Source organism: Thamnophis sirtalis, unplaced genomic scaffold (assembly GCF_051295495.1).
Source record: "Thamnophis sirtalis isolate CommonGarterSnake01/CBP01778 unplaced genomic scaffold, rThaSir2_p1.2 scaffold_1, whole genome shotgun sequence".
Taxonomy (NCBI): domain Eukaryota; kingdom Metazoa; phylum Chordata; class Lepidosauria; order Squamata; family Natricidae; genus Thamnophis; species Thamnophis sirtalis.
The window spans coordinates 127,428,568-127,456,509 of record NW_028261381.1 but is presented as its reverse complement, the minus strand read 5'-3'; the positions used below and the strand labels follow the sequence as shown (position 1 = coordinate 127,456,509).

The 27,942-nt window shown below is 39.2% G+C and overlaps 1 protein-coding gene across 1 annotated transcript; it reads right to left on the bottom strand.

The window, feature by feature from the left end:
- Positions 1–5,866: 5,866 nt before the first annotated feature.
- BATF (basic leucine zipper ATF-like transcription factor) lies at positions 5,867–19,185 on the bottom strand. The gene is made up of 3 exons (XM_014066594.2): positions 18,860–19,185; positions 16,994–17,098; positions 5,867–6,447 (listed from the first exon to the last, which is right to left on the bottom strand). The coding sequence occupies exons 1-3, from the start codon at positions 18,923–18,925 to the stop codon at positions 6,238–6,240; spliced, it is 381 nt and encodes a 126-aa protein (XP_013922069.1). The 5' UTR covers positions 18,926–19,185; the 3' UTR covers positions 5,867–6,237.
- Positions 19,186–27,942: the final 8,757 nt, after the last annotated feature.

The window sequence follows — 27,942 nt, the reverse complement described above, 5'->3', positions numbered from 1 at the left end:
TAGATGGACTGCACTGACATAACTTTGCTTTTTAATGTAAGGGGAATAGTTTCCTAGTTGGTCACTTGTCTTAGGTAAAAATAATACAGTCCTTGAAATGAAATCATTTGAATACATAAGCAGGATTTCCCAAACTTTATACGTACCTTCTAGATATATTGAACTTGAATAGCCTTCATCCTTAGTTGTGCATGCTACTTATAGGAAATATAGACCAACACACCTGGAACGCTCCACGTAGAAGAACAGTAGCAGAAGAAAACAAACTCTGGGGCAAAATGCAATGGAATAGAAGTAAAAGTGATGAGATGGTCACCAGATTTGAGTATATGTGCACAACAATGAAAAATGTGTCCACATGAGTCATTGGGTCATGGAAAGAATGTAAACATTGCCTTGCTGGACCAGGTCAGGGTCCATCTAATCTCACACGCTAACACTAGCCAGCAAGATGTTTTTGAAAAGCTGAGGTTTTCTCCTTGCCCTGCAATCTTGGAATGTAGCACTGTAGTTTCCTGGCAAATCAAGGGAGAGGCATACTTCTGAAGTGTGTGCTTGGGCAGACAAATATCTTCAGCCACTCTACCAGCAAGTAACAGCAGCATTTCACTTTATATTAACAATACTGCTGTCAGGCCTCAAGAGTCAAGAATAATTAAAGATATGTGGAATTACTTCCAAGCAGTTTCCCTTATTGTTCCTCACCTATAGACAGAAATCTGGCCAAATTAAAGCAACTATTTGCATCACCACAGACCTACTCTGAGAATTGGGAGGATCCTGCTTAACTCTCTTTCTCCTGACCAAACTATCTAAGCTTCATTGCATCTTTGCTCTCTGGAATGCAGACCTTCCTTCCTGGGAATCCAAATTGCATACCTGGTGAATTATTGTGAAAATGAAGTGTTAGCAGTCACGGCCTAATAGCAAACAACAAGCAAAAGTTCATGTATTTTTTTAACTCTGTTTCCTGGGAATCCTCACTAATAGCTATGCCTTCAAATCAAGGCATTAAATCTACTTACTAATTTCTTTTACCAAGTTATTATTTCTTCCTTCAATGGCTAATACAAAGGGCTTAAGAAGATAGTACATCTTCTTAAGCCCTTTGCACTAAGAAACACTAACACAAAAAGAAAAGAGATTGGGAGTGTCGAGGAAAAAGCTAACCCAGGGATTAGTTCTTAGTTTCATACAGTTGCATAATAATCAATAAAGATGAAAGCAATTTTAAAAGAAGGCAATACATTACTGGTATATGAGCAGAGTCAATGCCTTAACGTATTTTCCTATCTTTTTCTTTACTGTGGCCTCACTTAATAGTTGAACAACAGAACTGTTTGATGCTTATGAACCAGGAAATATCTTCTATTATACTGAGTCAAAATAAAGCTCTTAAAAGCACTTGAGACAATTTTGCAAATACAGAAACACAAATAAAGAATGGTTGTGATTCCAAGACAAGTATCTGGTTTATTTGCCATGATGGAATTTTTCAAAAATGCCAAGATAGCTGAACAAAAAGGGAGCTGGTGTGTGGAAGATAAGCTTAAAAACAACATCTTATATGTTAACAACAGGGGTGGAACTGCATTTCATGTGAAGGAAGTGCATGTGTATTGAAAACTGAATTATAAGAATTGGAGGATGAGGATTCAATTCAGTGGATAAGAATATAAAAAAAAGGAAAACAAGGATATTATTGTGGGATGAGAGACTAAATGCTATAGATGACTACATTAGGCAGAAAATCTGGATGACGCTTTTCTGGCCCAGATTATAGAATTTTCTGGGAAGAGATATATAATCACATTGGAAGATTTTAACTACATGCAAAAACTGTTGGAAAATCGATTCAATCAAGATTGGAAAGTCTCCAAAAATCAGTGGTCTCGTTTTCACTGTTTCTTGTTTCAATTTCCAGAACACATATAAGTCCACTGGAAATGCATTAATCTTCAGTAGGTACATGAATTAAATGTAGATTGACTCATATTTATTTGAGAAAATGAAGCGGCTTCTCTAATCTAGCCTTGAAATTTTCCGATAATCTCCACTTCCAGCCCACATTAACTTTTAGAGGCAGCCTAATGCTGTGCTTAACTCAGCCTAAAATGTCTACTCAACATTCAGATTTAGTACAATTCAATATATTTTAATCCTCTCATTTTACCCATAAGCAAAAAACTGATTTGTTGACTCACTGCACTGGTTGAGAGCAATGCTTTCATGAAGAAGATGAAATAACTTCAGTACAATATAGAAGTGACTGATGTGCCATGTGAAAATGCATAACTATGAGACTCTGGTTTCTTCACTCCACCATCTCTGTTTAAACAGTGCCTCTTTTAATGGTGAGCCTGATGATGTGATCCAAGCCAAATGTATAGTAATATATTTTTCTAGTGATACAAGGCTAACTAAATGAACAAGAGAAAAAGTTTAATGCATAATAATCAGAATTATTCATCGGATTAATTGTCTACATTATTAATTTTAATGACTAATATTTGATCAATATTGTATCAGAAATGCACAATTACCTGTGAGTCAGTTTACTGAACTCAATAAATTTTAATTCTAAACAAAAGCACAGCATTTCACTGTTAAAAGCTAAACTAAGGTAAAGGTAAAGGTTCCCCTCACACATATGTGCTAGATGTTCCTGACTCTAGGGGCAGTGTTCATCTCCATTTCAAAGCCAAAGAGCCAGGACTGTCCGAAGACGTCTCCGTGGTCATGTGGTCGGCATGACTAAACATCAAAGGCACAAGGAACACTGTTACCTTCCCACCAAAGGTGGTTCTTATTTTTCTATTTGCATTTTTACATGCTTTCGAACTGCTAGGTTGGCAGAAGCTGGGACAAGTAATGGGAACTCACTCCATTTCGCGGCACTAGGGATTCGAACCACTGAACTGCCAACCTTTCTGATTGACAAGCTCAGTGTCTTGCCACTGAGCCACCGCGTCATGTCACTGAGTCACTATGCTCACTGGAGATGAGCACTGCCCTAGAGCTGGAAAGACTAGCACGCATGTGTAGGGGAACCTTTACCTTTATGCATACTATACAGTGTTACTATTGCAGCTCCTAGTGTAGCCAACAGGTGTCAGCATAGATCACAAAGCTAATAGGAGAAGGTAGTGGTTCTAGGAATTGTAGTTTGTTTCAGATTTTAACTTTGCAAATGTTTGTTAATTGTTAAAATCCTGTTTAAGCCTGTATAATTGGAAAAAGCTGCATCTCTTTGGTGGTGAAAATAACATTGATACAAACATTTTTGAAATATTCTTCAAAAGAGAGTATCTGGATATTATCTTCCAATAAATGGATGCTCTGTGAACAGGAATGGCCACATGGACATCATATTGTGCATAGGTGTATCCAAAGGAAGCAATTAAAGCACCATAAGTGTTCAACATTCTTCTAAATCTCTTCTATGTCTCTAAAAAAAAGTTGTTTCCCATAACTTATGACTTGAGCAAACTCAGTCCAGTTAGTTTACTGTGTAAGCCTCATAGGAGTAGAATCTGGTTGACTACCTTCTTGCCTCATAACCAGAGTAAGGCCAAGACCAGTTAGTACTTGGACAAGAGGAAATTGAAAAATTCCCAGAAGAATGTAAGGAGAAATGAGTTTGTTTTGCCAAGAAACCTGCATGACTATGTTAATGAAGTCACTAGGAGTTGAGCTTCATTGAAAGAAAAGTTACCTTATTCCATCAGACTGATGCTGGATCTTGAATTATGAGCTTTTCGTTGGACTTCAAGGGCTTCTGCTGCCCCGTATGTGATTTTGGTTTGTATACTGGAATGACACTAAAGGATTCTGGCTGTAGCCTCTGAATGAGAAGTCCTTTGAGAGTGCAAGAATTACAGTACTGCAATCTGGATTTCTGTTCAAGTGTTAAGTAAATCGCTTTTTCAACAGGCCAGATGAAAATAAGCAGCATTGAAGCCTTTGGTAGCTTTTATAGTATAAATATTAAAACTAGCATTTCTCCTTTTCTCCTGAGATCATATTTATCCTTATTCTTTGAGAAAGATATACATGACAACTCTGTTGTTTTTCAAAATCATAGGCTGTGAGGGATACCTCCTTGTGTATGTCAAATTGATTAGGAGATTGTATCTTCTTAAAGGTGTCTTTTCCATTGTCTAATACTCTGTGCCCAAATAATTAACACAACAAATTCCAGAGTTCTGATATCCAATCCATCAGTTAAGATAACTGCAGTCGCTATTGTAAAGGAATTTAGAGCTGACCTTGGAAAAATAATGTCTGACTCTCAAGGGGGAAAGGAACAAACTGTTAAAGAATTTTGAGAGGCGATTACACAGACCTATAAAACGATAAGAAAGGAACTCAAAATAACTAGCCAGCGGGGAAAGTATCTACGGTATCTGGACTTTTTACTGGGCATCCTTTTATATAATTCCCCAGCTATTAAAATAAGCCAAAAAACCCCAACCGGGGGGGTATTTCATGGGGTTTTCCATTAGCATTTGTCCCTACATTTTTGGACAAATTATTTTCATATCACTGGAAATAAACCCCTGATGGTAACAGATATTTGTATAACAATGGAATATGTTCTCCAAAACAAGGACAACACGTTCCTTTGTTTATCAAAGCTTTTGAAAGAAAAATGTGTTTGTTATTATGTGTAGCAATTCAGAATCATCCAAGCCTCTAGTTTTCCTGAGAATGGTAAGATTAGCTTTGAGATCAGCTAAATACAATGGAAACAAAACTATTCATCCAGAATTTAATTTTTAATTTTAATAAACACAGAGGCCTTATACATAGTGCTGATCCGTGCTACCACTCAATACAAGGATCTGCCAAATCTGATAATACATTCACGGGACTAAAAGTCCGTTGGGGAAAACATAGTTCTGGTGCTTTTATGTAACAGGGTAAATGGATGTTACTTCTAATTCCTGCATCACAGGGTTACCATATGTAGATGTTAAACTCTCCTTTCAAATCAATTAAAGGACCATACAATTTGCATCTTTTATGTATTATAGGATTAGTAGCTTTTATGGCCTCTAATTTCTATAGTTGCATAGTCAGTGTCCAAATGGAGTCCGAGAACTTGTAGTTTCATATAAATAAATATATTTTACATTTCTATTTACAGCAAACAAGATTGTCAGGCACATCATGAGGTAAATCGTCAAGTAGATCACAGAACAGCACACAAAAAACAGAGAAGAAAAAAGCAGGAAAAAAGGAAACTAAGACTGAGTAAAGAATAGGCACCTCCTAATTATGAGAGGCAGTTAGAACTAGTAATTAATGCATCAGGCTAGAAACTGGGAGACCCACCTTAGCAATGAAAGCCAGCTGGATGACCTTGGACCAATCATACTGTTTCAGCTGAGCTTACCTCACAAGGTTGTTATTGTTGTGGGGAAAATAGGGAGTATTAGATATGTTTATAAAAATATACGTTGTTTATAAAAAATATAATAAAGGTGGGATATAAATAAAAATAAGATCAGTCTAAACTTGTGGCTGCATTCATACGATATCCATGGTGAATCAGTTTCAGAATTAATTTAATAACTGCAAAGACTGGGACTACAGAACACACTAAAGCAGTGTTTCTCAACTGGCTGGGGGATTCTGGGAGTTGAAGTCCACAGGACTTAAAGTCGTCAAGGTTGAGAAACACTGCACTAAAGTAAAGTGATTGGCTGTGTGATTTGTTGTGCTGTGATAATACAACCAAGGTTTGGCTCACAGACTTCTACAGTTCCCAATGTTTTTCTTGTCCCATTATTTAAGGGTTTGGAATGGGACGGGGGAGGAATTGATAGAAATGAAAGTAAAAATCAGACTTTAAAATAAAGTATGTGTTGTTTGTTTTTTAAATTTTTTTTATTTAGTAATGTATTTCTTTTAGCCACTTTCTGAGTCATGTTTCTAGAGCCAGTAGCATACACATTTTGCAAAAAAACACACATCAATTTGCAGTACTTCAGTGCAAATAACAGAAATATGTGGTTATCTTGTTCTCGGGACCTCATTCCCCAACGCAAGCCCTTTGCAGCAACTCTTCTTTTACGTCCTGCTATCTGCCCAAGGCCAGATCCAAGACATCTTGACTCCTCATTCTGCTAAACAGAGACATGAGGATACTCTGAGCTGTCCAAGGCAGAAACCTCATCTCATTGTTCTAGGCATGGAATCCAAGCTTTTTTCCCCCCAATCCAAGTATTGATATCAGTGTTGGAAACAAGGTGAGCTGATATGGCTCTGAGGAAAAGCAATTGGGGCAAAAAGCACCTCTGAAGGGACTGGAGGTTGTGTCTGGAGAATCGAGCAGTGAGTCTCATGCGAATTCAACATTGTGGAAAACTGCTTCAGTTCATCTGTTAGTTGTTTGATTTCTCGCCGCAAAGCAGCATTCTGTCTCTCCAAGTCTTCACTCTCCTTTAATGAAGGAAAAGAAACAGGATATGTCAAAGCCTTAGAGTCCCCATTATAGGAAATAAATGTGGGTAATCAACCCACTTGCGAAACAAGACGAATATAAAAATTCTAATTGTGTTATATCAAAGTAGTGAAATTAATTGTGCACTTAAAGCTTTTAATAATTTTTCACAGAACCAGAGTTAAATACAGTAAATTAGTGAGACCCTCACTTCCCTCCATACTTACTAGGAGAATCTTTATTGCAATCCTCTTCAGTATGGCTATTCTTAAAACATTCCATTATATGTCACCATGACACCTGAATGATTAATCAATTCTCACACAGGAATTCTGACATAAATCTGTCATGGATATATGCAAGTACAATTGACTGTTCACCGTTGTACAATCAATTTGTACATCATTGGCCTCCACTGGCTCTAGGGATATCTGGCCAAGGATAATGAAATTCTCTTCTGATGCTCATTATGGTTTTACTTGATTATTAAAATATATTATCCTTTTTGATGAGATAGGGAAAATCAGATTAGATGCTGATTGACTGGTGAATTACTAAAGCTATGAATTTCTCATTACCCTTCCTAAAAAAAGGCAGCTCCAGGAGATGGGTTCCGGCAGGCACTACTGCTGGTTCATTTGTGCGTGCTCTGCGTGCGCTTGATGCACACAATGCACACATGTGCAATGCAATTAAAATTGTTCTGTACATATGCAGAATTGAAAAACAAGATGGCGGCGCCCAGCGAACTGTTTCGGGGGTGTGGCAGGCCTGGGTCACTGCCGGTTCCAGCAACCCAGGCCACCAAACCACTGGTTGGGCTGAACCAGTCTGAATCGTTAGGAACCAATCACGGGGCAGTTCCCATCAGTAATCTCTGAATCAATATTGTAGGCTGAGTTGGCAAATGGGTAACCATATATTTCAAATCAGTGAGTGGATAAATAAATAAACAAATACAAAAAAGTTTACATCTACAACTTTAGGATAACTGAAATAGAAAAAAGGCCGTTAGCCGATCCCTGGGGACAGGCTAAACTATTATATTCTGCAAACTCTTCCTGAAGAGACGAGTTTCATAACCTTTTAGAAGCCCTAATATTTTGGAAGGGAAGGGAGGAAAGTGTAAGACAATAAGGGGTAAGCTATTCCTTACAAGAGGAGCCATCATCCCTGGGTTCCTTTTACATGTGGATTATCAGCAAACCCTCTGTTCCTCATCTGAATAGTCTTTGGGGCAGTCTCTTAAAGACTGAACGGAAAGAATCAAATCGAAAAGTAATAAGACCATGAGGGGCTGTGTACAAAGTTCTTTCATCCAGGAATGATTGCAACTGGCACATAAAATAGAATGATGTGAATTCTCCCTTGGCCATGGTGAGCAAGAGTTGTGAGTCAGAAAAACTCCTAAATTGTAAACCACTTTTGTCCTGAGGAGCATAGCCCCATCTAGAGTTAAAGAGGAAATATATTCAGATTCAATATAACTTCAGATGTACTATCATTCTATCTTGCTGGGAATCAGGCTAGGTCTTAATCAGTAGGCTACACTGCTGTCAGTCATCTATCTTTGTGATCAACCAAGCACTCTATAGAATGCTTTCATTTCCAGAAACTTCACAAGTGTCACATGGAAGCACATAGGATCCATCAGGTGCCTGTGGCACAGACTGATTGAATGGGCCCTTCTTTCCCATGAAGGCTTGTGGTATAGTAAAATTCTATATAAATTAAAGCATGATCCAACCATGATTATCTAAATGTGATAAATAAAATCTCAAAGGGCTAAGAGATATGTCCCCCACTTCTATTATATAATCCTCTGCATGGGTTAAGTCCATGATCTTGGGATAAGTCTTGGGATAAGTCTTTGATTGTCATGGTGGACAAAAATGTATAAACTGTCTCCCGTCCTGGGGAACATAAATTGAAGTCCTTCAACACCAAAAGCCTGGGGTCAACCATAAAGTCTAGCAGTCAAGGCTCCATACCAATTATACATGGTTCCCTGCTTAATTTCCCAGATGATCAGAGCCACTCTTATTTGCATGTCAAGAGTCATGCCTGCTGTAACACTTGAAACCCGGATGGGCATATCCCAGTGAAAGTCATTCTCCATACAGGTTTCCGTGATACAAACTAGTCTTTGCTGTCATCCATAACCAAGTTGTAAACAGGGGAAAGCCACACTAGGGAAGACCAGGAATTTAGCTGGAGCCTGGAGACCAGGGATTGTTATGTAGTACTTTGGAAGAGGTTAGGAGATTAGTAGTGGGGCAGTAGTGAGCAGTCACAATTCCTCTTTCCTGAGGACAGCCTACTTTCTACCTCATTTGCCTTCACCATCTCAGTGACACCCCTTCTGCCAACTTCCTTCCATATGTCCCACTACTCTCCCAAATGATTCTTGCAGAATGGACAACCTCAACATCACCATATAAATTCCTCTTGCTCTCTGTCAACACATTGCTACTATTATTAGACCATTTACATTGTGAAATGGGGCTGCCTGAGGGTTCTAATATTGCTGTTAAACTGCAAGTGAGATAAGGACAAAAATTCAATAGATGATACGCCAGTAAATATTAGGAAACATCTAAGGCAGTGGTTCCCAAACTTGGCAACTTTAAGACTTGTGGACTGCTGGCTGGAGAATTCTGGGAGTTGAAGTCCACAAGTCTTAAAGTTGCCAAGTTTGGGAACTGATCTAAGGGATTATTAGCTAATAGCAAAACAATGCAGATGTGTGATATGCTTACACAATAATAAATAATTTAATATGAAATAAGAGTAAGGTTCTACATTTAGGCAAGAAGAGTAAGGTTCTACATTTAGGCAAGAAAAACGAAATGCACAGGGACAGTATAGGTGGTACCTTGCTCAACAGTAGTAACTGTGAAAGGGATCTTGGAGTCCTAGTGGACAACCATTTAAATATGAGCCAGCAATGTGCAGCAGCTACCAAAAAAGCCAACACAGTTCTAGACTACATAAACAGAGGGATAGAATCAAGATCACGTGATGTGTTAATACCACTTTATAATGCCTTGGTAAGGCCACACTTGGAATACTGCATTCAATTTTGGTCACCATGATGTAGGAAAGATGTGGAGACTCTAGAAAGAGTGCAGAGAAGAACAACAAAGATGATTAGGGGACTGGAGACTAAAACATATGAAGAATGGTTGCAGGAACTGGGTATGTCTAGTTTAATAGAAAGAAGGACTAGGGGAGACATGATAGCAGTGTTCCAATATCTCAGGGGTTGCCACAAAGAAGAGGCAGTCAAACTATTCTCCAAGGCACCTGAGGGTAGAACAAGAAGCAATGGGTGGAAACTTATCAAGGAGAGAAGGAACTTAGAACTGAGGAGAAATTTCCTGACAGTTAGAACAATTAATCAGTGGAACAGCTTGCCTCCAGAAGTTGTGAATGCCCCAACACTGGAAGTCTTTAAGAAGATGTTGGATAGCCATTTGTCTGAAATGGTGTAGGGTTTTCTGCCTAGGCAGGGGGTTGGAATAGAAGACCTCCAAGGTCCCTTCCAACTCTGCTATTATATTGTATTGTATTGTATTATTTAGTAGGTAGTCCTTGCTCCAATTGCTAAGCAAGATTATTGTTAAGTGAATTATGTCCAATTTTGTGACTTTTTTTGCCACAACTGTGAAGCAATTAAATGAATTACTATCGTTAAGCAAATCCATCCCCCAACCCCATTGGTTTTGCTTGTTGTAATCTGCCTGGGAATGGCAATCAGATTATCTCAGGAACTGCAACTATCATAAATATATGCCGGCTGCCAAGCACTCAAATTTTCTCATGTGACTGTGGGGATGCTGCAACGGTCATAAGTGCAAGAACCTGTCTTAAATCACTTTTTGCAGCGCCGCTGTAACTCTAAACCAGGACTGTCAAACTCGCAGCACCACGCACTGGCCATGCCCACACCCAGTTTAGCAAAGAGGGGGGGGGAGTCGTAATATGTCATGTGACACCACCGTGATGACGCGGGTTTGACACCCCTGCTCTAAACAGTTGCTCAAAGAATGGCTGTAAGTCAAGGACTTGTAGTGCTCATGAAGATGGTGATATATATATTATATCTAATGAATTTATACTGCATTTAGTCAAGCATATGCAAACTTTATACAAATCTACACCTGCTTGCCTTGCTTTTTTGGTAATAGTTTCCTCTTTACCAATAATATGCAAATAGCCAGCCCAGAAGTAACTTGACTCTCTTCCAGATCTACCTACATTATCAACATTATTCATTGTCATGCTTTCTGCAAAGCAAAAGAAATCAACTGGAACAACATGGTTTACCTCTGTTCCTTGAACCAGCTTTTAAGAGGAGGAGAGCAATAGCAATAGCAGTTACACTTATATACTGCTTCATAGGGCTTTCAGCCCTCTCTAAGCGGTTTACAGAGTCAGCATATTGCCCCCAACAATCCGGGTCCTCATTTTACCCACCTCGGAAGGATGGAAGGCTGAGTCAACCCTGAGCCGGTGAGATTTGAACTGTCGAACTGCCGAACTGCAGTCAGCTGAAGTAGCCTGCAGTGCTGCATTTAACCACTGCGCCACCTCGGAGCCACATGAGGATTCTTTTCTTCTCAGAAGGTGACAGATTGGTAGGTGTCAGTATTACAATCCCAAAGACATTTATTTTTCAAGAGAATTGCTACTTAGGCGTTTAAGTGAATAGCTCTTTAATGGGAAATACAGGGGAGGAGTGGGGCAATGTTGCTTCACCATAAGATCATCTGCATAGGGAAAGTGAAGATAGATTGCATCTTTCATCAACTATGAACTCATTATTTTGCTGTTTCATATACTGTTAATTAATCTCCTGTAAATCATGGATGAAGGGAACAAGCAGGTAACAATGAGGCAGTCCAAAGCTTGTTTTCAAGAACAAGGTATATAAGCATGACAAAACTCTTATTTTAATGGTACATAATTTTGTGGATTGGAAGCCATACTTGTCTTTTTACAGGCCTGTGAGGTGGGAGGTTTTTTGGGGGGAGAGGGGCATGTTAATAAACTTAATGTTAGTTAAAAACAGAAAATGAATACATAGGCCCAGGAACCTTTAAATGTAATAGCACTGACATAAGACACAAATGACCAGGAGCAAATGTGGCCAGGAGAGTAGCATGGAAGCAAACTGACCAGAAAACTGAGGAAGCAGTGATGAGCCTTGCCCAGGTGCCCCCTTGGGCAGAGGGTGAGGTGGGCGTAAAGGGAAAGGTCAAGTAGAGTGGGCGACAGCACACTAGAGAGCGTTAGGAGCAAACAGCTTGAGATATCACACGGAGCAAGCAGAGAAAGTGAAAACACAGCAGGGAGTTGAAGGAACAAAGCAAGGAAGAAACAGGAAATGCAAGAGGAAGAAACAAAATTATGAAGCAGAGATAGCCGGGTATGATAGATAATGAGGAGGGAAAATTTTGGAGTCCCAGGAATCCTTGCAGGCTGTCACAGACACTTCTGGCACTCCTATCTTACTTGGTTTACTGACTGACAAGTGTTTCAAACGTTCATGCAAAGAAAGAACTCTGAACAAGAAACCAATACCACCATTTGTTACACTGCAGAAAGGTAACAATAAAGACTCCCTCAAGCCAGGCTTGACATCCTGGTGAGTTCCTGGACATCCCCTTTAAATTTCCTTAGAAATAATGCAGAAGAGGCTTGCCAGTACCTCTTCCAATATTTTTTTTTTTAACTTTTTGTTCTAGACCAATGATTCTCAATCTTGGCATCTTTAAGATTTTAGCTCAAGCATTTCGGCTGAGGAATTATGCGAGTTAAAGTCCATCCATCTTAAAATTGCTAAAGTTGAGAAATGCTGATCTATGCACTCTACATAGGGCTACCCTTGAAAAGCGTTCGGAGACTACAGCTAGTCCAGAATGCAGCCACGCGAGCAATATTGGGTGTACCGAGGTACACCCATGTTACACCTGTCCTCCGCGAGCTGCACTGGCTACCAATTGGTCTCCGGACGCAATTCAAGGTGTTGGTTATTACCTTTAAAGCCCTACATGGCCTAGGACCAGCGTATCTGCGAGACCGCCTACTGCCACATACCTCCCAACGGCCGATAAGATCCCACAGATTGGGCTTCCTTCGGATGCCGTCAGCCAGTCAGTGTCGGCTGGGGGGCCCCCAGAGGAGAGCCTTCTCTGTGGCTGCTCCGACCCTCTGGAATCAGCTACCCCCAGATATCCGGGCCTTGCCCACTCTCACGGCCTTCAGGAAAGCTGTTAAAACCTGGCTGTTCCGGCAGGCCTGGGGCTGTTGACCTTATTGTTAAGGTCCAGCCCCTATTAGAATGAATGTGTGTTGTGAATTTTAAACCATTCTTTTTCTTTTCTTCCCCTTCTTTGTAAGCCGCCCGGAGTCCTTCGGGATTGGACGGCCTATAAATTCAATAAATAAATAAATAAATAAATAAATAATAAATCTAGGCTACAGACCTGGGATCATCTGGTGCTGTACTGTTCAAACACTAACTAGATCTTGGTTTGTTTCACAGTTAGCCAGGATTGGCTATGCAAAGCTCTCCTCTGGTTCCAAGAAAGAAACAGATGTTATAAAGGGCAGAATTTTCAATTTTCCCTACCTTGTACCAAATTTATGAAAAAAATATTTCCCCATACATTATGGTTCTAACCACAGATCTTCCCTCTTGCTCCCATACAACCATTAGTCTGGTTAACCAGCCTGTATTTTTATTGGGCAAAGGGTGTTTTTCTGTAATAGCATCTTTGCAGAGTTTCCATTTTGATGTTTTTTCTTGTAAACTTGGTCTGGGCAAACCCAGACCTAGTTGTGTCAGCGGATGACATTTCTGCGCTTGGCCGCATTCTGCCCCCAGCCAGCAACTTATGAGAAATGACAGCAACATATCCTGCACTGTGCGTTCCTACTGCCTCTCACTGAGCCTTCGTCAAGCACTTGTATTTCCTCAACCTAAGCCACATACATCCTGACCCCTTGAGAGCAAAAGCCTGGGGAACGGGAGGGGGTCAGTAACTGCCATCGCTGCTTAGCAAAACCACCTGACACAGGAAACTGTGTCACTGAAGAAGAAGGAAAGTCTTGCTTGCATCTTTCAGCAGCTGCAGGGAAAGAGGCAGTGCTGTGTAGAAATTCATCAGTTGAAACCATGGCTGTTCTCCTCAAGGCCTCGCTGAAAAGCAAGCTGGCTTTTAGCGAGTAAGATGGCGAGGATACTATAACACAGGTCTTTCCCCAAATGGCTATCTCTGAATTTGAGGCCTTTTTGTGTGCGGATGTTTCTTCATGCTGTTATTCATTTAGCTTGGGGAAGGCCAAGCTGCCAAATTCTCAAGCAAGCTCATGGCGCTCAGACAAGAGTTACATATCACATGTGGTAAACCTCAGCAATTACCCCCTGCCCCCTTTGAAGAGAAACCACAAAAATTGAAATTATTGACAAACATGTAAAACTTTGCTGCAAGGTGAGTTTGCAAGTTGGGTTCAATCAAAAGCATACAACAGATTAAAAAACAATTCTTGATTAAATCACCTCACAGTTCTTGTGAAGAGTCAGATGGCCAAGTTCTTTCTCAGAGCAAAAAAAGCCCCCCACTCTCAAAGGTATCATATAAGCAAGAGGACAGGGTTGAAAACCTTTCCATGCTTTTTATGTGCAAGAGGATTTTTTAAAATACAGAGATGGTTGCATACACTCACATTGTTCATTTAATTCTTGAAGTGGTCAGCCAAAGCAGAATTGGCAATCCAATTGCTATTTATGCAAACTAGGCAATAACATTCAGGTTTTATGTGATCTCCAGAAATTCAGGGATGAGAGGCTATCACTACTCCTGTGATGGCGAACCTATGGCACACATGCCCGAAGTGGAAGCCATGTTGCCTGGCACACACAGTGTCGCCCGTTCCTCTTCCAGGTTTCTGGCGGGCACGCGCATGCGACAATCAGCAGGCCTTTCTGCATGCGGCAGAGCCAGAAACCAAAAGAGATGGTCTTCCGTTTTCCGGCATGAGCCTGCGTGCTGGCCACCTGATCAGCGCATATGAGGCAGTAACCAAAATACTTGCTGGTACTTGCAGTAATCGGAAGCATGCATGCTGGAAACCGGAAGTTCATTTTCTGGCATGCACATGCCCCCTGGACAGTTCCTCTTCCTTGTTGCAGCCCAGATGAGCGCGCAAAGTGCTCCCTTTTCTGCACTCAGTGGCATGCACCTGTGTGCACACTCCCTTTTCAGCACTCGGTGCCGAAAATGTTTGCCATCACTGTACTACTCTGTTACCCTGACTTTCTGGGAGACATGAATATCAAAAAGTAGGGCTGGCACCCACACAGAATTCATTGATATTTCAACACATGCCATGATGCCCAACATCATTATCTTTCCACATGTATAGCATAACATGGAACAAAAGACCCAAGCTATTAATGAGATTCAGGGTAGATTATCTTACACATGTAAAATGTATTTCAGTGAGTTGGAATTAGGACCGCAGATCCTAAAGAAGTAATTATTCTAAAGTTCAAAGGATTTAGTGATTTGTCTGCTGAGCTCACCCTAAATATTACCAAGAGTTAAAATACCCCTGAGAGTAAACAAACATATATTTTGAATTATATATGAAATTTATGATTGAAACAAGAGCTATATGTCCTATTTTTTCAGTACTGGAGACCCTGAACCAGCTTTCCACAGCTTAGTGCATTTTTGTTACATTATGATGTGAGTTGTAATCAAACACTGATGGCAAGTATTTCGGGGGCGGGGGGAATAGTGAACTGATCTCAGTTCCTTCAAAATAGGGTTCACATACTTTCTGTTTTATTTTCTAATTTCACTTTAGGTAATTGTTTGTTAGGAACTGGATTGGTTGACAGGTTTTACCAAACTGGGCAAGTTTTCTTCAATCTTTAGCAAAAGTAATTTAAATAAAAATGTAAAGACTTGATTCTTTTGGAATCAACAGCAAAAAAGTGAGTAAAACAAATTGAGTGTCCAGAATGAATTTGAAATAAGATTTTGGAAATAATTGTAAGAATCCTTTCCATTTTCCCAATAGCGTAGGAAAATCCTACTGTTTTGAATTCTCTTAAAAAGCATGATAGGATGAAACTTTGAAGATTGGGCACTAGAGGGAACCAGAAGTAGCTAAAATTTACAATTTGTCAGGTCCAAGCCCAGAAATCATATTGAAAGCTCAATCGAGTTCAACCCAGGGGTGAAATTCAGCAGGTTCTGTGTAGCGGAAATTTTTAGTAGTTCGGAGAACCGGCAAATACCACCTCTGGCTGGCCCAAGGGGGGGGGAAATGGAGATTTTGCAATATCCTTCCCCTGGAGTGAGTGGGAATGGAGATTTTACAGTATCCTTCCCCTGCCACGCCCACCAAGCCACACCCACAGAACCGGTAGTAAAAAAATTGAATTTAACCACTGGTTCAAACTTTTATTTGCTTACACCTAATGGACAGATTCTTGCCAAATTAAAGCTATAACTTAACCTACTAGATATATCTGGAGGCATTCTAGGGTATGGCTACCCTGAACCTCTTTACCACTCCCCAATCCAACTCAGGACTACAGAATTTCTTAATCCAGGCCACTTTCTGGGAAAGCTCTGTGTTGCCAAAACTCTCCCCCACTGGTAATATAGAATGAAGCGAAATATTTTAATACTGGACATATTGAAGGATATTTTTGAAGATGGACTCAGAAGTTAATATTAGTGTCTGTCTCTATAAAAAAAACTATTTTTAAAAAAAGTTATGCAAGCACTTTGGACAGAATTGAGACTGATCTGAAAGTAGATTTAAGCATGATAAGCTCCATAAACAATATGGAAATAGATGCTACAGTGGACATATTAAAAACAGGTTGATGTCTTAATAATTAAAAGGAATATACAAATAAGAAGTCAACCTGGATAATTTTCCTATATTAGATTTACAAAAGGGGATTGTTAAAACTTAAAAAAAATGTGAGAAGGCACAAAAAAAAATGAAAACAAATCTAGTTTCAGGACATTATTTGAAGGGGAATGGGAAAGTCTAGGGAGGGAAATTATCATTTCCAGTCTTAAAACTATTCCCAACTCCCGACCCTGTCATAAAAATTTAGCAATTTTATCCACCACATTTTGTATATATTTTTCTTTTATTGTACATTACCCATTCCCAAAGATTCTGAGCAGTTGATACAATCACCAGGTGCTACTCAAGAGACCTTAGGTTTGCCTCAATGCAGCCATGCAAAGTGTAGGAGATCTACTGTTTCACAGTTTTATATAAAGAAGCAATTCTTTAAATTTTGCTACAGGCCTAAATCAGACTATGCTATGCTGTGCTGTGCTACGCTAATTATTATATTATATATCATATTATACCTTATATTAAATTACATTGTGCATTGTGTGCTTTCTGGCTAGAAAAGCAAGATTTAAATGGAGATACTCATATTAATAATGAGTAGTATATCCCAGAAATCCAGATGAAGATAACAGAAGTATTTACCAAGTGCAGGTTATCTGCTTTCTGTGTCTGTCTCTGCCGACTCTTCTGAGCTGCGATGCGATTCTTTTCTCTTCTTTGTACTTTCCTCATATCATCAGAAGAGTCCTGAAATACAAATATACTTTTCCAATCTATTTCTTTTGGAATCTATGGACCAGAAATGTATGATAGTTGGGTGTACCATTGAAAGACCTTAAAGACCAGAAAGGGAACAGGTCATCCTGGAGAAACTCTAGCTACATGGTTGCTAAGATTTGAACTGACTTGATGGCACATAATCAATCAGTTAAAGGAAGTCTGATGATTTTAGTGGTGTGCTGGTGGGAGTTGGGAATGTGTACTTTATATGTATCTTTGTATGCAAATCGGGTTATGTGGTTGCTAGAGAACCCAAATTATTGCAGGCAATAGACTGTAAGGTAAAATATGAGCTGAAAATTACTGTATCAAATTAGTTGTTTGGTAGGGAAAACAGAATGAATGACTGCAAATTATACATAAACAGTAAAAAAAACTAAAGCAAGTAGATCAATTTCTATATAGAACTGTGGTAGAATTTTTTTTTAAATTTGGAACATATTTGGAGAAATTTTAAAATATGCAAATGCATGTAGGAAGGAATTAGATAGTACATAGTCTCTTATAAATAAATATTTTGTGGGTGAGCAAAAATTGCTGTATATAAAAGTGTGTTTCTGCCTCTTTGTTTATGAAAGTAAAAGTTGGGTATGTTAAGAGAAACACAAAAGTAAACTGAGGAAGGCAGTAGGAAAGGAATATATAAAACGTGTAAAACAAGAACAGATTATGTGATGAATTAATGAATGGGTATTGAGCAGTCCAAGAAAATACTAATTGAATGGAGCTCCTTAAATAGAAAGGAGTAGCTTAAAATATAAAGAGCAAAAGGCAAAGTAGAAAGCATACATGGACCTGATGAATCAAAGGAGGTTTGCAAGGATATTGAAAAGAATAGTAATGTTTGTATAAGCTAGTTTTAACTTTTCGTTTGTATTATCTATCCATATCCTTTTGCTTTTAATCTCTTTAACTTTCTTACTTTTTTCTGCACTCTGCAGAACTTTGCTTAAGAAGAATAGCATAATGTATATACATTGCATTGGGCTTGCTGTAATAATCCAAAATTTCTACCCTACTTTTTAAACAAAAGATTCTTATGGTGATATAATTTTATTATTTCTCATTGATAACATCTAGCTATGTAGTCCTCTAGAATTTTCTTCCATCTTTAATGTATAAACAAATCTAAGAGCATTTTGCACACAGCTGAAGTATTTTTTTTCAAGTTTAGGACCCCATTCCTAAGAAGGCAAAACGTTGATACTTTAATATTTGAAAATTTATCACATCTCTCAGTAGAAAAAATGCCCTTAACAAATTTTAATCCATCAATCAGTCCCTAGCCTTTTGCAGAAAAACTGGATCCCCCAGAACTTTCCTCATTACAGGGGATAATTTTGAAATAGGAGTACAAGATTATTATTATTATTATTATTATTTGGTAGAACTGGACAATTCTAATTAAAACCACTCCAGGGCCATTAGATTAGCTTTCTCCAATTAGCAGGTACTAGACACAAATCCCAGAATTGCAGCTGATAGGTGGCTGAAATCAGGGAACTGTAGTCCCTCTTTCAGCCTTTTCCCTAAACCAGAGTGGTCAATTTCATTCAAAGGGGAGACGAGTCGTTGGGGAACAGTTCCTCATCTCTTGATTTTTAATGCCTCGCCAAATTTCACCTGTTGAATTCCACTAGATTGCACTAGGGGTACTGCAGCCTTGCTCCCAATATACCTCCTTTTAAGGGTTTCATTCAATGGACAGAAAGTGGCCCCACACAGTACCTGTTTGCTGGATGAAGAGGACTGGCTGAAGCTGCTGGAGTCACTGCTGTCAGAGCTATGGGGCATGGCTCGCAGCACCCCCTGCCTGTCGACTCCCTTGCCTTCTTCCTTCAGGCCTTGGTAGTCTTAGCCCGCTTTTCCTTTAAACTGGACACTTTCTCTCCTTTGCCCGTCCTCTGAGCCAGCCGCTCACTTTCTCCCCCTTCTCCCACCGCGCCTGTCAGCAGCTACGTCCCCCCTTGGCCTTCAGAGCAATGCATCTCCCGCGGCTCTTCGCCTCCCTTTAGCTGATGTGGGTTCTCGGAAGCCTCAAGGGACTTCACTGAAAGTCACGTGGGCGGAAACTTTGAAATTAAATGTTACAGATTTTTTTTAAAAAAAATACCGACTCTGGGAAAATCAAATGGTGTTAAAGAGAAAGAACCCGGTAACGTGGGGCGGGAGGGGGGAGAAAAAGAGAGCGAGAGAGAGAGCGCGCGATTGGTTTCAGCTGCGTGACAAACAGAGAAATAACCAGGTTGGTGTAAAGGTGGGGAATTTACGCCTGCTAAAGAGAGAAAAATAGTTCCGTTCATATTTTGCATAGAATTGATAGAAGTGACAATAAAAACTCCAAGAGACTAAAATACAGCATTGAGCAGTGTTAAAAAAGTCCTCTGATTATATTTTAAAAAATGCATATTTTCAGCTATGGAAGAACCTGCTTTGCCTTTCAGCCCTCTCATTCTTGGGTATCAGAAATTCAAATTTTGATTTCCCCCCCCCCTTCCGAATAGTTGGGGCTTTGGATATCTTTCCTTTTAATTTGGTAAGAATCTCAGAATTCCCAAATGACTGCAGTAGCTGGAAAAGGAGAAACAAAATATTTTAAATGGCCTTATTATTGATGGTTTGGAAAGCAACTAATATATATTCATATGAGCTAACCAGCCAGTTGGGGTGATCTCTTCCAGATACAGTAGTGGAAAGTTCTCCCAGATCTATTCAAGATCGCCTTGCTTCTAAACATGTGTTTTTGTATAGCATACAGAATCTTAAATTAAAATGATAGATCACAATGTCCCATTTAAAAGTAATCAAAACTGTTGGCCAACTAAGCTCAAGAAATAGATGATTATATGCCAGTGTAGCAAATTGCACAAAAAAACATTATTCAAGTTTACTTGGGCAGTTTTCTCTGGCCTCATGCTTTAGATTGAATTGAACTGCTGTTCCTATTTTCCCAGCTGTCATGATCATTGGACATGCCAGCTTCAAACAGTGGGAGGCACAAGTTTAACATGTATGCAAAACATCAAGTTAGAGAAGTGGTATGTGTGAATGACCCTGCATTGTTACTGTGCCAGTGAGGAAGACAAAGTATCTTTAATCAACATACTTCCTCCCACCATTCCTGCTCCCCCCCCCCTTTAATATTTTCAAAATCAATTGTCTTGGACTGCACTGAGTATTTGGACCTTTTTCCTGTTTGTTTGTTTGTTTGTTGGATTTATATGCAGCCCTTCTCCCAAAGGACTCAGGACGGCGTACAACATTAAAAAAAAACACATATTACAAAAGTTAAAAGGAAATTAGATAGAGTATCCAAAAACAAACCCAATTAATATTAACAAAACATTTTAAAAATTAGATTAAAATTAAAAATTTAATCAATCATTTATTTTATTTTGTTCAGGCCAGGCCGGCTTGCTGGAAAAGCCAACTTTTTAGGGTGCATCGGAAGTTTGAATCAAACTGCTATATGCACCTATGGGCAGCATTTACATTAACATGAAATTTGCTTCCCTTTGCTGACTCCTGATTTTGCCTCTATTCCATCTGTTCTGGTTCTCTGCCAGATGGTGCCATCCTGATTTTATATTAAAGTTGGCCACACAGTCAGCCAGATTTTAGGCTGGATTTGGCATTTTTATCCAGCTATTGAGTATTTTAAATGTATTATAGATACCCACTGCCAATTTGTATTGCAAACATAAATACAAAACAACGAAAGCAGTTTAAAACATCAAGCTCATGGGCAGCCCAGACTAAAAATGTCATAACTGTAATAATGAGGTTCCTAAGTCCTATACCATAAAGGGCTTCATTCTATAGGTAAAGGCCAGCACCCTGAATTATATCTGGAATCCCACTTTCAATTGATGGAATAACAGTGGAGTCACATAGGCATACTGGGAGGTACGCATTATCACTCTCCACTATATTTTGTACCAGCTGTAGCTTCTGGAGGGTCTTTAAGAACAATCATATTTAGAGTAAATTACAAACATTCAGTCTTGAGGTGACCAGGTTCTGAAGGACCAATATATGCAGTAAGCAAGGAACTGTATTGGGACAGTGGTGAGAATGCAGTACTGCAGGGCTAACTCACTGCTCACTCAGGAATTCAATTCTCACCAGCTCAAGATTGACTTAGCCTTCTATCCTTCCAAGGTGAGTAAAAGGAGGACCCAGATTGTTGGGGGCAATATGTTGACTCTGTAAACTGCTTAGAAAGGGCTGTAAAGCACTGTGAAGCGGTATAATATAAGTCTAAGTGCTCTTGCTTTTGCTATGCGATAAGCAAAGCAACTGGTTGATTCTCATCAGAATTACAGAATAACCGAGTTGTAAGGAACCTTCTTCAATACCTCCAGTGATGGAGCACCAACAACTTCTGAAGGCAAGCCATTCCATTGATTAAGTCTTCTCACTGACAGGAAATTTCTCTTTAATTCCAGGTTCCTTCCCTCCTTGATTAATTTCCATCCATTGCTTCTTGTGCTTTGTGCTTTCAGGTGCTTTGGAGAATCGCCCCTCAAATATTGGAAGACTGCTATCATATCACCCCTAGTCCATCTCTGTTAGACAAAACATACCTGTTCATTCTATGTTTTGGCCTCCAGTCCCCTAATAATATAAATTTCACAATAAAAGAAAGGTACTGCATATATTATATACCAGAACCCTAAAAGACAAGTATAGACAGAAATAAGGCAGAAGTGATGTCATGTCTTCTAAAAATGATTATTAGTGCATCTTTGCGCTGTGGTAAGCAGATATAAGGAAGATTCCAAAGTGTTAATGGGGCTGAAAAACCCTGTGAGAGAAATAGCTGAGACAGAGGATGGCTAATTCCAGGGGAAGAACATGACTACATCTCCCAAACTCCTAATATACACATCTGTTCTTGTTTACAACAGTTTCTTTTCCAAGCTCATGGTGTGGTGAAGCACTATAGATTTTTATCTACTTTAAACTTATCCTTAGATAATAAAATTAAATAAAGAAATACTATTTTATTTCAGTAGAGCTAAGATGATTTAAAACCCATCATGGGAGGGGAATAAGATGAACAACATCATGGGAACTCAGCAGAAAACTGGCATTGCCAGAATATAGTTGTATCAAGGTAACATGGGAATGACATGAGGGCCATTACCTAACATCTGGAAGGACCCAGGTTGGGGAAGATGATTTCCAATGATCTATATTCTGTGAAAGCTGGATCATATTGCAAAAGTTGACCATCATGGGCAATGACTTTTGATAATTTAACTAATTCCATATGTCTTAATCTATGTACCAAACTGTCCATCTGGGCTTCTTTTTAACCTATTGCCTTTTAGTCTTGCCTCTCGGCTATTATGCTCATTCTGTGTAAGTTTGACAAGCCAAATATAATTGCAGATTTTCTATCTATTCCTTTATTTAATTGCTCATTTATTAGACTGCAACAATCCTATCTCAGTAGGACACTCAGCCAGGACACTTGGATAGCAATGACCAGCACCTTAGTTAAAGCTGAGCTATGTGGAGTTGTCAATATTTATTTATTTATTAGTTTGTCAAACATGTACAAGATAGGTATATGTATGAACATGGACATGAACAAAGGAAATGAATACAAATAAATGGGGACAGTAGGAGAGGGACGGTAGGCACGCTGGTGCGCTTATGCAGGCCCCCTTTATGGTCCTCTTAGGAATGGGGTGAGCTCCAAGGTAGTCAGTTTAAGATTGAAGCTGTGAGGGTTTGAAGATGTAACAATAGTTGATTTTAAGATGGAGGAAAATATAAGACAGACTCAAGTAATTAGCCTTGAGGCTGAAAAGATGAGGCAGGATAGGGAAAGGGCATGTTTATATAATAAGCAGAATAAATGCTTTGCCCCTTTCCCCATTCTTTGCAAAGGGCCTCACTTACCAAGCAAGATAAGGGGGAAACCCTCACCCAGCAGCAGGGCTTTCCCTCCTTGTGGAGCTAAAATGAGGAAGGGAGAGAGCGAGCTAAAAATTTCCCATATATTTGAAGAGACAGATGGAGAGACAAAAACATAGCCCATCATGATTTGTGTACAGCTGCAGCATCCATGACAATGGTGTAAAAAACAACACCATTGTTGGTATTAGGAGGTGGCCCAACTAAGCTAGGAGGTGGCCCAACAACCGGGGAGCAATAGAGCAAAGGAAGGTTGAGCTGCAACAGAGTTTTGGAAAGGCCCATCATTGGGATGGACAGGAAGTCCAGAACAAGCTCAGCATGAGAATTTTTTTTTTAAAGGGTCATAATCAGTGGTACAGTGGCCATGCTCACCAAAGATACCCAGCAGTAGATCAGAATGGAGATCCTGTGGTCTACAGAAGAGACCAAACACAGAAGGCTTCCTAAAAATGACTTGAGCTGGTGACTCTCAAATAAGCTGGAGCATCATTGATCCACCAAAGAGATCTGGCAGCAAGCTACTGTGTGGAAAAATAGAAAGAAAAAGTGCTAGGTATACTATCTTGAGTTCTTGAATAAAAGACAGGGGATAAAGCCATCAAGTAAATAAATCAAATTGAAAGTCCTTTTTAACTTTATGAAAAATTTACAAAAGTTCATGGTGTATTCCAGGCAAATTACAAAATGGTTTAGTTTGTACAAACAGTGTGATCTCCTTTGGGAAATAGAAAATGTTTTAATTTAATATAGACTATAAAAACAATAAAATTAATAACTTGACACCAATTAACAAAACCTGAAATTCAGCAACCACTGTCCAATCCTACAGTTCTCCTTAAAATGTAGAGATACTAGCAATGCAGAGAAAAAAGAAATGAAATAATCTTAGCACATATTTTAACCAGTAATTTACCCAGTTTGACCATAGTAGAAGATCCTTGAAACATTTGTCCCTTCTGGTTCAATTTACCTGAAAACACCTTTTCCTGATAAATCCACAAGACAGCTTTAAGATCCTATATTTACTCCTTTTCTAAGCCCAGTACAAGTTGTCCTCTGTTCCCCATGTTCCACTACCTCTTCTCCCTTTGTTTCAAAAGCATTGAAAATTTCTGTCTTTAGTAGAATAAAATATTGGGGTATATCTCTTTCTCTGTGCCTATGTGACAAAAAGGGCATCTCTCTCATATAACAGAAGGGGCCTTGGCCTAGTCCAACCTCTGTATACCATACATCAATCAGCACGTGAATATCTTAAGTTTATTAGGGATGCTGAACAAAAATTAACAAACCTGTTAATATATTCCAGGCCTCATACCATCCTCAATAAAGGGATAGAAAAGTTCAGTCTCTCTCTCCACTACCATGCCTTCTGAGACTCTCTTGGGTGATTTTTTTTCAAGTCCTAGTCACAAGAAAAGTTTACTCCTCTACTTATAGCTCTAGTAGAAACAGAAATCCTTTCCTTGCTCCCTACACACCCATGCAGACATTATTATTGTTAGGGAGATTGCTTCTGTGGTTCCCACTGGGTTGTTATCACTGCTAATGTTTAAGAGCCAGTTTGGGTGGTTACAGTTAAGAACTTGGAGAGCGTGAGTTCTAGTCGTGCCTTAGGCACAAAGCCAGTTGTGTGGCCTTTCAGCCCTAGGAAAGAGGCAATGACAAACCACTACTGAAAAATCTTGCCAAGAAAGGGACTTATATCTAGACAGTCCCTGATAAAATTGGACAAGATTAAACAAAGGACAAAAAGAGCATTTGGAGCAATTTTCAAATGTCTGTTTCTAGGTCAAATCTCTTTCATCTTATATTTGTGTATTGGAGACTAGAGAAGAATGCCAACATGCAGGACTTTTGATTTAACTTTTCTGATTCTGGTGTTGGTTTATTCTTCTAGTGTGTTACAAATTCCTTTCCATGGTTAGCAGATTTCATAAGCAAAATATCTTCATCTTCATTCAGGTTCTTATAAAAAAGATGATTGGTACAAGGCCAATATTAATTGGGATACTTGCTATGGTATTCATTTCAGTTCTTATAATAGACATGCATAGACTTCAGCAGAAGATAAAACTGTTCCAAAGGATGACAGATGAGTTTAAAAAATATAATTTTAACTTAAGACATGTGTATTTAAGGTGTAATCTTAAAACTGTGTAAGGTGTAATCTTAAGACTGTGTGTATTTAAGGTGTAATTCAAAATAGCACCCTCCTTGATTCAGTTCCTGACACTTTCCCCAGTTTCTGGAAATGTTGTAGGATTTCTGCAATCTATCTGACACAACTGTATTCATTTCTTGGCAAATTAACTATCCTGTATTAATAGCTAAGGTGAAGCATTCATAAATTCATTAAAACATTACACATGGAGGCCAAGAGCAGCAAATTATAGCATGCAATGGCTGCTCATTGTCATAGTTTGTGCTTGGCCCAATCAAGACTGTTTCAAGAACCCAGCTGGGGCCTCTCTCCTCTCATGGGGCTTTTGGGGTTTCATGATCTTAATCATACAAGTAAAGAAGCTGTTATCTGTGGTATTAACAGAGACTAAAACAGCAGCCTAGGTTTCAACTACTGTATGAAAACTGTAAGCACTAAATCTTTGAGACTTAGGTGTCTTTGTTCAAATTCTCTCTCCTGCACACATTATTGATGTGTAATAAAGTCTGGTCCCCAAAGATGAAGAAAGTTGAGCAGATCATGACATCTTGCCATACCAAAGTCTGGAGACCTCAGGATAACTACAAAATTTCAAAATTCTAATGAAACTCCCTGATAGGGGTGGCAGGATGTTACTTTTTCAGTTTTCTGTAAACTCATTAAAAAAACATTTTTTTCTGCTGAAGAATTACATTACAGGGCACTGTAAGCATGGTTAAAAGAGTACTAGGAATGCTCCTTGTGCAGATCTCTCATGAGATCTAGAAACTATGTAACAACAGTAATTATTCTCAGTTGAGATCTTTCTTACCATGATTCAGACCCAAAATGAGAAATGTGCAACTTATTTCAGGTTGAGGTTATTCTTCTTCTTTGAACAGCAAGTTAGCAATCATATTAAAAAAAAAAGATGGGGCCATGACAAAAAATTTATTTTATTTTATAAAATTCAATGTAGATAGGGTATATAACTAATTTCCTGTGCTAAAGTTGATAATTAATTTCTGTCACATAATACTTCTAGTTTACTAATAAAAAAACTAATAAACTGAAGTTTTTTTTATTAGGAATAATGTCTGCGAAATACAAAAAAGAATTCCAGTATTTAATACTACATATAATTACAGTGGCAAGGATTGCCTTTGCCCAGAAATGGAAAAACAAATTAATCCCAAGTGAAGATGAAATAATAAGGAAGGTTATGGATTGTGCTGAAATGGACCAACTAACTAAAGAAATCCAGGGAAAAGAAGAATCAGAATTCTACCAGATATGGGATAAATGGTATAGGTGGATGGAGGAAAGAAACAAAAATCAATGAAGGAATATAACAAAACTCAAAAAATAATAGTTATGAGTAAAATAAGAGGGTTAAGCAACGGCATTGAGAACCGGTTTGGGGGTGTGGCCAGCCTGGGTCGCTGCCGGTTTGGGCGGCCAAGGCCAAAATACCACTACCGGTTTGCCCGAACTTGTGTGAACCGGTAGCAACTCACCTCTTGTCCATGCCCCTAGTGTTCATCTGCATTTTTCCTGATTGATAGAAAATGTGATTATAAAATGTGGTATTTTTTGCATATAACTACAAACATGTTACATTTTATATTATATGTGTGTGTGTGTGTGTTGCATTTGTGCTGATAAATAAATTTTATTTATTTATTTATTTATTTATTTATTTATTCATCAGCACAAATGCAACACAAATGTAACAAAGGCAACATAAAAAACGGCTTTCTGGCTGGATAGCTCCTAGGGTGATCTGAAAGACAGAAAAGGGAAGCAGTATGCTCTCTCCCATATTTGGGCATATCAGGGGTTGTGACACAATACATACATACATCATACATACATACATACATACATACATACATACATACATACATACATACATACATACATACATATATATATATATATATATATATATATATATATATATATATATATATATATATATATAATGGTATATACATGCGCCCTGCACTGGCTTGCCTCAGGGCCACTGCAGATAGGCCATCTACACCCCGACACCTCCCTCACCTCATGGCCATGGCACCACTGCATCACTTGTCCTCCTCTGTTGTAGCTGCAAGCAAGCAGAAGAGGGCTAGCGGCCATGTGGGCACCTGCTGCACATGGCTGCTAATGCTACCAGCGCAAGGCAGGTGTCAGGGCATGGATGCCTGGCTGCAGAGCCCTGAGCTCCACTGCCACCCCGCCTCACCTTGTGGCCAAGGCACCATGAGCAACCAGATGGAATGGGCAGGTGGCCAGTTGCATAGAGTCTTAGGTAGGGCTTATTTGGGGGGGTCTTCTATTAGGTGCACGGGTAAAAAAACATGCTAGGGATTATTTTTGAACCATGATTCAGCTGCAAAGAACTAAAAAGAGTTGGGTCCCAGTCAGTGGTGGGTTTCAAAATTTTTTAGAACCTCTTCTGTAGGTGTGGCCTGCTTTGTGCTAGTGGCTTGCCAGCCATGTGACCAGGTGGGAGTGGCTTGGCAGTCATGTGACTGGATGGGCATGGCCAATTTGTAAAATGTGGTGAAACTCACTTAACAACGCTCTTGCTTAGCAACCAAAATGTTGGCTCAGAAACTCTGGTATTTGAAGCACACAAGTCTTAAAGCTGTCAAGTTACAAGACCCTCGCACCCCCTAACCCCTTAGAAAAAAACGCAGGAGTGTTCAAACTTGACAGCTTTAAGACTTTA

Bases quoted from the DNA above. Each gene is read 5' to 3' on its own strand.
- BATF (XM_014066594.2), bottom strand. From the start codon at position 18,925: ATGCCCCATAGCTCTGACAGCAGTGACTCCAGCAGCTTCAGCCAGTCC. The intron at 17,099-18,859 runs GTACTGTGTGGG...TTTGTATTTCAG, and splicing joins CCTCTTCATCCAGCAAACAG to GACTCTTCTGATGATATGAG. The intron at 6,448-16,993 runs GTAAATACTTCT...CCTTCATTAAAG, and splicing joins AAGCAGATAACCTGCACTTG to GAGAGTGAAGACTTGGAGAG.